Below are 14,059 nucleotides of genomic sequence, written 5' to 3'. Positions count from 1 at the left end.
AGGACGAACTAGATATGATGATGAGTCTGTGTTGATGTGACAGTCTGTTCTACTGGAGTAGCTCTAACAAGATTTACAAGACATCCATTATGGATGTCAAATCAACATCACTTTGATTCATGACCAACTAGACACCATTAGAAGTGAAAACACTATGTCGATATGATTTTCCATTTAGGAATATCTACAAGAAGATGGCTGACATGGTGGTCATATATGAGCTCAAACTGGCACCATTTTCATTCAAGAGCAATTAGATATCACAACTAGTCTTCTAGTCAAAACCCCATGTCAATCAGACTTTAAGAGGTAGCAATAACAAAATTTTTCAGAGGCCTGAATTGGTTGCCATACTAGATGTCAGACTGGTATCATTTTCATTTGGTACCAACCAAACATCATAAATATTCTGGTGAGAAAACACAACCAGATTTTAATGACGGTCACTGTGGTGGCCATTTTGTATTATATCAGATCAGCACAATTTTTTTGACCAACAAGACACCATAATAAGTCTTCCAGTGAAAACCCCATAAATACCATACTGACATGTCTTGCCTTTCTGGAGGAGATGCAACATCAAGATTTTCACAATGGCTGCTGTGGTAGCCATATTGGGAGTCAAATTGGTATGATTTTCATTTAGGACCAACTAGACCCCATAAGGGGTCTTTTGATAGAAGTCCAATGTCAATAAGACCAGCCACCAGGCAGCAATAAGATTTTCAAGATGATCACTGTGCCATATTGGATGTTTGAGCAGAACCATTTTTATTTAGAACAAATTAGACATTATAAGAAGTCTTCTGAGGAAAAACCATACCAATATGACCTTCCATTCAACAGCAGTAACAGTAACAAGAAGGTTGCCTTGGAGTCCATACTGGAATCATATTGACACTATTTTCATTGAGGACCAATGAAACATCATACAAAGTCTTAGCAAAAATACATATAGTACACAAATCAGTATAATAGGGCAATAAGTGTACTGTGAACTGCATATAATATACTCAAGCCATATTTAGAAGTCCTTTTGTAAATAACTGAATTCTGAATGCAGAAAACATTTTTCTTCTTTCAGTCACCTTGACCTTTGACCTTTTATGCATAAAATCAACAGTCTTCTTTCTTACCACAAATGTGAGAACCATCCACAAAGATTGGTCCTTGTACGTGATGCTGAACTAATGTCACTGTGCAGAAATCATTTTCATCTTTCAGTCACTGTGACCTTCATCCCTGACCTTTTCATCCAAACGTTGGAAGCATTTTTCCTTACCTCAAGTGCAAGTGATTCAGTTAAGTCTGGTGACCATAAATATGGAGAATTAAATATACTGTACAAAACCATTTTTTCCTTCAGTCACAATGACAGTGACCTTTGAGCTTTTGACCCCAAAACTAATAAGGTCTATAAATGTTTGGTACATGTAGATGATAGAGATTGAATTATTGTGCAGAAACCATTTGTCTTCTTTCAGTCACTGTGATCTTGACTGTTTAATGTTTGACTCTGAAAGTTTAAGGCATCAGTAAAGTTTGGTAACTGTAGATAGTGGAAATCTCAACTTACTTTGTTGAAATGAGATTGGTAACAGACAGATGGATGGAGGGACAATATTATAATATAATACACTCCATCTTATGGCAGTAGTATATGAAAGTATTGAATAATGTCAGACACATGTTACTTAATACACAAACTTTAACCTGTGTCAACAAAAATGCAAGCTTTAAACACATATTTAATGTGAACCCCATCAATTACAAAGAAAAATTGGGTAAAAAAGTACAAAATAAGGCAAAACATATGTTAATCAATAACAGCAGTTAAATTTAAACGCATATTAAATGCATGTTTACTTCCTATGACCCATAATCTAAACCCTTGAAATCCATACTTTAAGCTGATTTCTACATCTGCCAGCATTAATGCTAGACTAAAGTGCCAATTCAGCTAAAAACCATTTCAGTACATAGATAGAAACATGCCTACCATACTCTCAAAATCAAATTGCTCCTGTTCTGTTGAAAGTGTGTGTACTGGTTTTTTATATATATGTATAAAATCTGAATTTCAAGCAGGAATATGATTTTCTGATTATTTCCAGCCCTTTTGATGATGATGAAAAAGTCAATAATGAATATATTATATGCAAATCTTTTAACAAAAATCAACCCAATCCTTTGGAGAGGAGAAATTTTTTTTAAGACAAAGTCTCCTAGACTTTTTATATAACAAATGATTTAAGTGCTCAACCAAAGAAAAGGAAGGTCATGCTTACCAATGATTTTCTTCTGCCCAACTTCACTCATATGCACTCTGAACTTGTCCTGGACCCCCTCATGGTTGATACAGATGTCCATATGCCGAATGACACTGAAAAATTCACATTTCATAAAGCAAACCATGTTTATTATGAGTAGATGAATATATAAGAAATACAAAATAATGCAGAAGTACAGTGGTTTTGGTACAATGAATGCAACAACTGCAAAACAGCAGAAACTCTTATATACCATCACAATGTAAGGGCAAATAAATATTTATGATTTCTTCTATTTGTGATTTGAATGTTTTAAGGGAATAATGAAAACCATGATCTCACAGTCTTTTATGCAATGAATGTTATCAGTCTATTCTGTTCTCTGAATCTGTGAATATAAGGGAATGATTAAGACCATGATCTCTCAGTCTTTTATGCAATGAATGTTATCAGTCTATTCTGTTCTCTGAATCTGTGAATATAACAGAATGATTAAGACCATGATCTCTCTGTCCATTATATAATGACATATCAGTGTCAATTATGTTCTTTCTATTTATGTTTTAAGGGAATACAGAAGACCTTCATCTCTAAATCCATTATATGAGGCAGATCAGGGTCTATTCTGTTCTTTTATTTGTCATTTTAAGGGAACAATGAAGACCCTGATCTCTTAGCCCATATTACGATGACAGATCAGTGTCTATTTTGTTCTTTCTATTTGTGATTTCAAAAATACAATGAAGACCATCATCTAAAATCATTACACAAAGACAGATTAGTGTCTATTTTGTTCTTTCTATTTGTGATTTTAGAGAACTATGAAGACCCATATCTCTCATTCCATTATACAAGGACATATCATTCTCTATGCTGTTCTTATGCTGTGGTTTGATGGGAACAATGAAGATCCTGATCACTTCATCAATTATACAAGTACAGACTGGTTCACAAACTAACAATATTATCAATTTGTTGTTGTTGTGTTTAATGCCATTTTTCAGCACAAGATAGGCTATACATGGCAGCCAGTATAAATGGTGGAGGAAGAACCTGGGAAAAGCCCGTAAAAGAGCCACCGACCCATGAGAAGCTACTGGCAAGCTTTCTCACATACCCACACTGGCTGAACCTGAGACTCAAACCCATGCAAACAGAGGTGAGATAGCAATAATCCATAACGGTGAGCACTTTAGACTACTCTGCCACTTGGCCCCCCCCCCCCAATATTATCAATATTATGAATCTGTATGGCAAAGTTTCAAATTAAACAAACTCATCTGCTTTCTTGCAAATGTGTCATACAGTTGCTCTAAACAGAAAATATAGAACAAGTAGGTCTAGGATGCACAAATTTACTTTTATGCTATTCTTATGGTGCAGTTTCCATTTTAAAATATTCTGAAATTTATATGAGTGGGATTAAAGAAATTATAATAAAATTGACAAATACAACTTTTTCTTGCTCTATTTTTTAATGAACCAGAAATGCATACTCCATTATGGGAGAGAGTAAAACATAATTAAGTGGGGAAAAAAGCCTATAGCGATTATGCTAAAAGTGTAATATTATGGTTGGGATGTTTGGTGGGGATTGGTGTACAAGCTCAGTTGCCTAAGGCAATTTAAACAGAACGGGTTTCAGGTCATTAGCCTTTATTAAGCATTGGAAGGTTTTTAACTAACCTAGCATAATATAATAACATGTCAACACAAACAATACTGATATTGAAAAAAAATTGGGAAAGACAACATCAACAATATAACCTACATGTCCACACAGCAGCGAGGCCGTATAGTTCCCTCCGAATCCATGACTGAGTACTTCCGTGGAGCAGTGCATAGCACTGAAACAAACAAAACAATCTGACTTAACACGGCAAAAATATGTAACTATCCCATAATCGTACAAACTATCATAACCATTCCTACAATTATTGAACCATAATTCTACAGCATACAATGTGCTTTTCTTAGTTACATTTAGCCCAATCCCTGTAAATGTGTCATAAACCCCAATCCACAGTAATGGGGATGGATCAAAATTGTAGAAATGCTGTACACATTAGTGTATAATCCCCATTCCACTCAATCCAAAATAGTGAAGCCTTTATCTTAAATGGTGTAGGAGTTATATATTCCCTCATTCTTATACATACGTTATACCCTTATCACACATGAGGGTACTTACTGATGATGCATATGACATCATTATGCCCATGACATTATGAATGTCTATAACATTTCATAGGGTTTAGTACAGAAACAACGAAATTTCTTCATGGACTTTCCCTGAATGTCTTTAGCAAGTTTCCACCACTCCTTAGAATTACCTGAACAATTTTAAATTTTGTCAACCAACTGCTGATAATAAAAATATTTAGATTGATGTATTTCACTAATAACTTCCTTTTTTGAAGATATAACGACCAATGTTGAGGGTTTCTTGTGTGTTTTGCTTAACTGTAAAGCTGCTTTCTTTGTCTAATGAGTCTTCTAATTTCATTGTGCATCCAGGCTGGGTCTTTAACACATAGAGTGACCATCTTTTGTGGTACAGTTTTACTTACTGCATCCCAAAGTATTCTTGTAAATTTAGTAATCATATCATTAATTAATTAATTAATTATTTTCAAATATTTCATCCCATAGAACATTCTGCAAATTTAACAATGTATAGTCTCCCTTATCATATAACCATACCACCTTCTTACAGCACTAGAGTTTTGAGGTAGTAAATTTTAAGGAAACGTTTACTGGGCAATGGTATTAACTCCGCTAGAATGAAATGGATGAAGGACACAAGCATTAGATACAAATTTGGGGTCTGACACCAATATCACAAATATCAAAGTCTCAGAGCACTATGCAAAATCTGTTGTTACAAGCGTGGCAAAGTTTAAGTATTTTATTATTAGGAACATGACAATTTTCATTAAAATCTTCCATAAGAACTAGTCTGGTTGAGTGTTCTGGGCTCTCTCAATGCATAATTCAATATGAACCTATACAGATGATGGTCTGTATAGCCCACCAATCAGTAATTTCTTCCCATTTAGAGTTATTTCTACCCAAATGCGTTCTAACCTTGGTAAATCAAAATCTGATCATAGAATTACAGGAATATTTCTTTTGAGGTATATCACTTTGCCACCTCATAGTGCTTGTCTATCCTTAATAATGACCTTATTTTAAGAGGGTAACACAATTAGCTAAGAACTAATCTACCTTGAGGCCCTCATACAAAGGAATTTATTTATTTTAGCTGCATCTCTGAAGCCACTGGATATACTGGGTTTGGAAGAAGAAAACAGAGTGGGCATTTCTAATCTCAACTGGAATACTATTCCAGAGCAGAGTTCCAGAGTATTGGAAACATTTTTTAAATAACTCCTTATTTGGTTTGGGAATTTTATACTGTTTGGTACACATGGATCTCAGGTGGGGAGTATTACCAGGTAGCCTATACTGGAATAGTGACTGTAAATATTCAGGAGCACTATTATGGGATATCCTGAACATTAATTTGACTTTTCTCAAACAGATTCAGTCTTTAATAGGTAATATTTTTAACTTACCAGCTAAATTTTCCTTGCTTTCTTTCTGGATTGATATTAGCCCTAATGCTCTTTTTTGAAGATGTGCCAGCTTTGCTATGTTTTTATCATTTGAATTCCCCCATACTGTATTACAGTAGTCTAAATAGGGTTGTATGTAACTGTTATAAAATAGTTTTATGTGCCTTTCAGGCAGAAAATGTCTTATCCTATTTAGAAGCCATAAACTTGAATTGACTTTTTTTATCTGATATGTTTGATATGTTCAGTCCATGATAGGTTATTATCTACCAGAATACCAAGTAGTCTATCATGACAGACTATTTGCAAATTTTTATCCTTCCATGTCATAGTTCATCACTATCAAGATTTTTCCTTTTTTGCTATGTTGAGATAAGTAATATTTTAGTTTTACCAGTATTTACCACCATGCCATTTCACATTCCAGTTTGTTTAGGGCAATCTGTAAAGAAATTTCAAGTTCATGCTTTGGATGTCTGACAATGTTGTGTCATCTGCATAGAGATTTGTTGATGATATTGAGTCTCTTTGTAAAAGTGGTAGGTCATTAATAAATAAAATGAATAGTAATGGACCTAGAATTGAGCCTTGTGGTACTCCATATATAACTGTTCCAGGTTCAGACAGAACATTATTTATGTAAACATGTTGTGTTCTTTCACTTAAGTAAGAAGTAAACCATCTAGGTGTTCATTCATCACACTAGTAGATTTTCAGTTTCTTCAAAAGGATTTCATGATCCACCACGTCAAAAGCTTTCCTGAAATCTACAAATACAGATCCTATTATTCTATCTTGGTCAAGTGCTTGAAGCCATTTATCAGTTAGGGAGATCAAGGCAGTCTCACAGGGATGTTTCTGCCTAAAGCCTGATAGATTAGGGTGTAACAGCAAGTGTTTGGTTAAATATGACAAGAATGAGTCATGGACATGTTTTCAATCAATTTTGACAAGTTTAGTAGTATTGAGATTGGTCGGTAGTTATCAGCATCATCCTTAGAACAAGATCTGTGAATAGGAGTTACTTTTGCAGTTTTTCATATTTTGGGGACAGATGAGGTTGCAACACTTAAATTGATTATGAATGTTATGCTATCTAAAATAGCACAGGCAGAAGATTTAATGAGTTGTGGACCAATCTGATCCAGTCCTGTGGCTTTCTTAGTATCAAATTCACTGTGACATTTTCTAACAAAGTTTTTTTTTTTATACTGGTGGGATAAACATACCTCCTTAGAGATTTTGCTGCTGCAGAACTTTTTCAGTTCATTGAAGTTATTTCTATCACTGGTTCTTTTAACTTTGTAGTAATGTTGGTGAAAAAATCATTGAAAACATTTGCAATGTCAGTGTCATCAGTGACTATGATGTCATTTACCAGAAGTGAGTGAATTTTATTTGTCTGATCTTTGTGTGTTCCTCCAGTGAGATCATTGAAGACTTTCCAATGGAGTTTGTGTTGCTCTTTTTGTTTTCAAGCAATGATTGATAATAAGTTTTTTTTAGCTTTTTTAATCATACTTCTTATTTTATTTCTCCATACTTTATATTGTGCATGGTTTCCCATAGCCTTGAATTAGTCTCGTGTTTTCATAGCATCTAGGATCCTTAAGAAATGGATGAGAATAATTTAATAAGGAGATTTCACTGTTCAATATGGATTCAATAAATAAAGTTACAATAAAACACAAGATGTTAAACTGCATGGTATTTGCATGAAGCAAGTCAATTTTAGATTTCATACTCTTATGCAGTATACTGTGATTTTTAATAATGAAAATTCTTTCAAAAAGTACTCTGTATTTCCAAAGCTATATGCATACCACTGATACCTCACCTTTTCTTTTTACAACACCAATTCCAAGTGAGAAATGCAACAAAAACAATCATTTGCTATGGGATGGAAAATCTCACCAAAGAGATAAGATGTGGGTTCAATCTTGGCAAATTCTCATTCTGGCCTACAATTTCTTACCCTTCAGTGAGATTTCCTAATCTCATTCCTGTGCATATGATGGATTCTACTTCTGACCCTTTGGTGAGATTTTCCAATTTCACACTAGTGCATACATGAAGTATTCTATTAATCCCTTCCCTTTTTTCAATAAGCACAGGAATAACAAAAACTTCACAAGTAAACTCCCGATTTACACATACGTTGCATTCCTAAGAAATCTCACATGTTGAATTTATGTGAATCAAATCAAGAGCTGAATTTTCATCCCAGTCAAACACATAAAAATTTGGTGATTCATGACTAGGAACCCATGTACTTTCATGTATATATGCAAATGATGCACATCTCTGGGTATTTTTTTACGGTTATGTGTTAATGTTAATAATGTATAAATGCGAAACATGGGAAAGTTGGATACACATAAATTGGGAGTTTACTGTGCATGAAAAGCTTCATTAAAAGGTTTAAACACCGATGGTTCTCAAGGTTATGAGAAAAAACTAAAAGGTAACAGACAAATAGAAAATGACAATGCACAGAGTGACAAATGAAAATAATCCAATATTAAGTTAACAAACAAAATTATAAAGGATTTCAACCTTTAAATTTGAGGGGTCCTTCATAGGGATTGTACAGCGTGAGTATCTGCTTATGGGAACTCTGGTCATTGGAATAGAAAGTCAGCGTTGTGGGAAAGACAAACACTGGTAGTTTGCCATCACCCAGAGATGGTTTTATTGAACTCGACATGAGTCAGCTTACACAAGCTCTTGACATCGCTCCTGCACACAACCTAAAATGAAACAAGGGTTATTTTGATATAAGATTTACCTACAATTTCAGGTTTTACAACAGTCTCTAGTGCACTGAAACAATTATAGCAAAAATAATGACAATCACAGACTCAAAATTGAAAACAAAAAATATGTTCATGTTGATAATGCATTTCTTGACTTATGAAGAACTGAAGTCATACAGCGATGTATTAATTGCATCAAAAGTCACCAGATGGCAAAGTAACCATGGTTCTGCATAAGAACTTTTTGTTGATATCATCACCAACAGTAGTAGTGGAAAAAAAAATAGTTGTGGTAGTTGTGACTGAATTAATAGCAGGAGCAGCTATGAAAAACAATACATTATACATCCACCTCAAATTTGCATAGTCCTTTAAGAAGGCACCAGCTGACTGTGCAAAGTACTGACCAATTGTCTCCAAGATTTTGTCCTTTTAATTTAACTATTAACAAGTTCTATCCTTGGCACCATTTTTGTATTTTATCAAAAGAAGACTTTATAGGAACCCAACTGTCTTTATTTGAGTCACCGTGACCTTCACCTTTCCAAAATCAAGTGGTTTCTTTCTTGCCCCTTGTTAAAATAATCAATTTTTAAAAAATCAGAGAATACGATCTTAAACTAAACTAACTGTTGTGCATAAAGCCGTTTATTTTCTTAGTAAACTTACCATGACCTTGCCATTTGGATCCAAAGATCTAAAGATCTCTTTTCTTACTCCAAATGCATGGAATCCAAAAAGATTGTCATGGAATTTACCATTGAATAAAAGTATTTGTGAAAAAATGATCCTGATAGGCTTCTTTCTTACTTTAGAGGAAAGCCATTTACAAACTTCAGTAAAGGTGCTTGATCTAGAACTCAAGTTATTGTGCTAAATTATGTTTTTGTGAGTCACCTTGGCAGTGACCTTGACTCAAAATCAAAATTGGCTTCTTCCTTACCTACACTGTACATCATCCACAAAACCTGATTAACTCATTTCATCACTGGAGATTTTTGTCATTTTCACCTGAAATGGGAGTAGGAAATGTAGTCTGGAGGTTAATTCTGAATACTTCCAAATATATATGCTTCCAAGAGAATTCATTTAGCCGGATGCCTAGCTGTGTTAGAAACATCATTTTTATTGGCTATTTTTCTTACACATGTGCAGGTGGGTAAAAGTTGGAGTTCCGTTCTATTTTGCTTACTGGACTCATCATTTCCTGGCCACTTTTTACCTCAGATCTCAAAGTTATTGTACTTTTTGTAAAAGTTCACCTGTTCATGTGCAGTTCAGACTGGTCTGTCTCAGATTTCAGGTCAAAAGGTCTAAAATCCATACACAAAATCTGGTTCAAACTACCTGCAAAGTTTGTTGTAAAAAAAAATTATGTGTCAAAAATTGTGTTTCCCTCTGTATTTTGTAATGTGAGTAGAAAGTCCAGATTATCAGGTATCATTGTAGAGCTACATCAGTCTACTTGTCTGTAATACCACAAACTTCAATGTATCTTAAATGACCTTGATGCTACAAAGCTCGGAAGTAGGGTACAACCTCATCACGAATATAGGCAGCATTTGGGGCTTAATGAGTTAATGTCCAAAGTCTCGAATTAAAATTACTGTGCAGAAACAAATGTTCAGCTTTCAGTCAATCAGCCAGTCACCTTGACTTTTGACCTTAGGACCTCAAAATTAAAAGGTGTATTCTTCCTCCAAGAGCAATGATAGGTGGCTGACTTTTAATGCCACTTACAAGATATTACAGGGCTCAAAATTAGTGGTAGTCTGCCAGCTCAAGGCAATCATATATCCTTCTGGAACAGAAGTTTTCATAATTTCAATGATCCAACATCTAGTGAAGTTTGACTTGTTGCCTGTCAGCTAGTGAAGATGGAAACAAGAAAATTCAACAGGAAAAGTTTAAGACCTGGATGGGGAATAAGCCTACAACTCTGGATTATGAGTCTATTGTGAAACTAACAATCTATCCAAAAAGTTTGGTTAGAGTACATTGGCCTAAAAATAAAGTACTATTTGGAACTGTTCTTCATCTTTCAGTCACATAAACTTTGACCTTTGTGCTTGTGACTCCCCCATCAAACAACAGATATCTTTTTTGCTATAAATGCAAGCTATCCACAAAGTCTGGTCAAGGTTCCGTAACCTTGACCTCTTACCCAAAATTGCATAGGCTTCTTTCCCATCCCATGACCAGGCCATCCACACAGTTCAATCCAAATTTGTGAAGTATAACTAAAGTTTGCGCAAAGTACATGGTCTAGTAATATAGTTTTTACCAAGAAACCATTGTTCATCTTTCAGAGTAAATTTCAACATCGCTGATTTTTGGACCCTTAAAACAACAAAAATCTTCCTGTCCCTTAAAAGTAAGCTATCCACAAGATTGGTCAAGGTAATGGTCTGAAAATAAAGCTAATCTGCAAATCCCATATCTCTTCTTTCAATCACAGAGAAATTGAACTCTCCAATCCAAAACATATCAGTTTATTCCTCTGTGTGCAAGCTATGTATGATTCTTGGTCAAGGTACATTTTAATCTAAACCTACAGTAAAGTGCCAAAACCAAAATGGATAAACAGGCAGACAGACAGGTGGACTTGCATCACAACATAATATGTTCTTGGCACAGACAAATGAAATGTTAGAAACAAGAAAAATGTAGCAGTTATCAAAAGGTCATCTACATCTAGAAAACAATGCCCACATCCAAGTATATCAGGACATACTGAATAGACAATGATCCATACTGGTTGAATAGACAATGATCCATACTGGTTGAATAGACATTGAGCCATACTGGTTGAATAGACATTGAGCCATACTGGTTGAATAGACATTGAGCCATACTAGTTGAATAGACAATGATCCATACTGGTTGAATAGAAAATGATCCATACTAATTGAATAGACAATGATCCATACTGGTTGAATAGACAATGATCCATACTGATTGAATAGACAATGATCCATACTGGTTATCAGTAACTGCCACAAAAGAAAATTTAAATGAATATAAAAAAGGCATTAACTCTGTGAAATGGAATCAACATTTGTCAAAGTGTCTCTGAGCTATTTGTTTGAAGAAAATCAAAAAGACATAAAAACCAATAATACATGTGGTTGCTACAGGGTTCTCACATGTTTATTCAGGGAAACTCCATAAAAATATTGTGTTCATGCATAATGGGTATACATAACTGTATGTGATACTTATAATACATGAGCCTAACCTTGTCAAACCCTTCAGGATCTCCATTTACTTAGTATCTGTTGCTAAATCTAAAATAAACATATCCTAAAACTGCAAATGAACATGATTTAACTTAGATATTTGGCACATGTTGAACATTACTGCAGAAAATGATAATCATTTTGTACATTTTTGCTGCTGCTTTGCACAAAATGATCAACAATAAAAAAGAAAACATTTTTCACGTATATCTGCAATTTTTCATGTATATCTCTTGTAATAAAGTAGTGAAACATTTTGGCATTTATGCCACAAAGAGATAAAGTACAATTTGTTGCACATACATGTATAAACAACCTTTGCAAGAAAGCTTCAAGTCAGCACCATGTTTGAAATCTACTGGGAACAATTTAACCTATTTTAACAAACTTCCAATATTTCAAACATTCAAATTTTATTTAATTTTAACTTAACTTCAGATATTTCAATCTACAAATTTAATTTCTGGGTTATTCTTGTCATTTTTGCAGAGGTACACAATTAAACATGCAAAAATACATGAACATGAATTTGTATGTATTTGTATGTATAATATGATGACTCTGACAACTTGAACCTTCGATAAAAGGCTATGTAGGTGCTATATTTGTCTTTTATGTAATTGACAAGAAAATGATTCCTTCACCCTACGTTAACCATGACCCTCCATAGTCCCTGCTTCTGGGACAATCAATGTCTGGTCCTGGACATTAAGTTTTTTAAAGATCTGAATGCAATTTTCGATATACTAGCCTCTGTTTGAGGCCAACGTGGTCATGGACTTAAAATTTCAAAATTCTATTGAGAGCTCCATTTCTATAAGTTTTATCTGTGTACACTAGTAAACATATTGACTCAAGTCTGAATTGATACTATTTTTAGCTAATGCTTATTTTAAATGTAAAATGAGCATTGTGCCTCATGGTAAGGTATAGACAAACAGCTAGAAACAGACAAAACTTATTTAGTAAAGAAAGATTTCAATGTATATATATATATATATATATATATATATATATATATATATATATATATATATATATATATATATATATAATTACTGAAATACAATGTTGTACAATTCAAATATAATTTAAAAGATTTCACACAAATGTGCAACACAAAAATAAACGCAAGTCAATAAACCAAATTTCACAACCAAAAGTGGTGATCAAAAAGACATACATATATATTCAAATATTATTCATAATTTTGATAATCTTAAGAACTTGACCTGAATGAGCTGAGTCTGTTGGTATTTAAATGTTTCTAGAAAGTTTAAGATTCAAGAAAGGAAGCAAACAACAATTTCACAATAGAACTATCATGCAAGTGTTTTATGTTGTAAATAAAGACATAAATGATTGACCAGTGGTCAAATGTAATTATTAGGCTCAATATCATATGCAGATGCCTTTTTAGAGACTCAGCTCAAGCTATGTAAGACTTTGATCATACAGTTTGTGAAATCTGTTAAAGGTTGCAACTGAACACATGACAGTTCTGCAGCAAGATCAAATAATCACCTTCTGTTATTTGCCACTCTACTGTACTCATGGTGCAATAAAAGGTTGTCATATAGAAAAACAAGCAATGAGATTAAGGCCAATTATTTACTGGAAGAGTCAGAACTAGTTTATGTTTGGCGCTAAAAAAGTCACATATTCACAACTCTGTCAAAAGGACTGTCAGCTTGAAAACAAAGTGAGTGCTGCCATAACAAGCACTGGCAGAAAACATATCTACAGTAAACGGGTACCCTATGGCTCATTTTATTTTGGGGATTCTTTTCAACAGACAGGTACATGAGTACCTGGATACCCATTGGCATCTTCAACTTAAGGACCAATGTCCAGCCCATGTTGCTTTGTTGTTGTTGCTGTTGTTCTGTTGTTTTTCAGCACAAGATAGGCTATACATTATTCACACAACTACTGTTCACTGACAATATTCTCACTGCAAATGGCATATGTCTCACAGTATCAATAACAATGATTATAATAAGGTATCCAAATAATTAGAGCTTAGTCCATGAATTAGTGGTTATCCCCAAAAGAAAAATAGTTTTGATAAATCAACTGTACTTTAACAGTACCGAATTTTGCTTTCAATTGACAACCATAACATAAATATCATCTTCCAACAGTCAAGCTGAAATGTAAGTCTGTCATGCAAAAAGTCTAGAACTGAATCATATTTAATGCCTTTTTTTATTTTT

At 33.9% G+C, this 14,059-nt stretch overlaps 1 protein-coding gene across 1 annotated transcript in view; it reads right to left on the bottom strand.

The window, feature by feature from the left end:
- Positions 1-14,059, bottom strand: part of LOC149799961 (motile sperm domain-containing protein 1-like) — a 33,194-nt gene that overhangs the window by 16,510 nt on the left and 2,625 nt on the right. The window contains exons 2-4 of the mRNA XM_089959462.1: positions 8,405-8,598; positions 4,042-4,117; positions 2,289-2,383 (exon numbers count right to left, since the gene is read on the bottom strand). Of these exons, the coding sequence (XP_089815588.1) occupies positions 2,289-2,383; positions 4,042-4,117; positions 8,405-8,555 (322 nt within the window). The 5' untranslated portion in view covers positions 8,556-8,598. The remainder of the gene's footprint in view (positions 1-2,288; positions 2,384-4,041; positions 4,118-8,404; positions 8,599-14,059) is intronic.

Source organism: Sinohyriopsis cumingii, chromosome 5, assembly GCF_028554795.1.
Source record: "Sinohyriopsis cumingii isolate HCF-2022 chromosome 5, ASM2855479v2, whole genome shotgun sequence".
Classification (NCBI taxonomy): domain Eukaryota; kingdom Metazoa; phylum Mollusca; class Bivalvia; order Unionida; family Unionidae; genus Sinohyriopsis; species Sinohyriopsis cumingii.
Note: the sequence above shows the minus strand (reverse complement) of the source record. Positions and strands in the feature narration are given on the sequence as shown.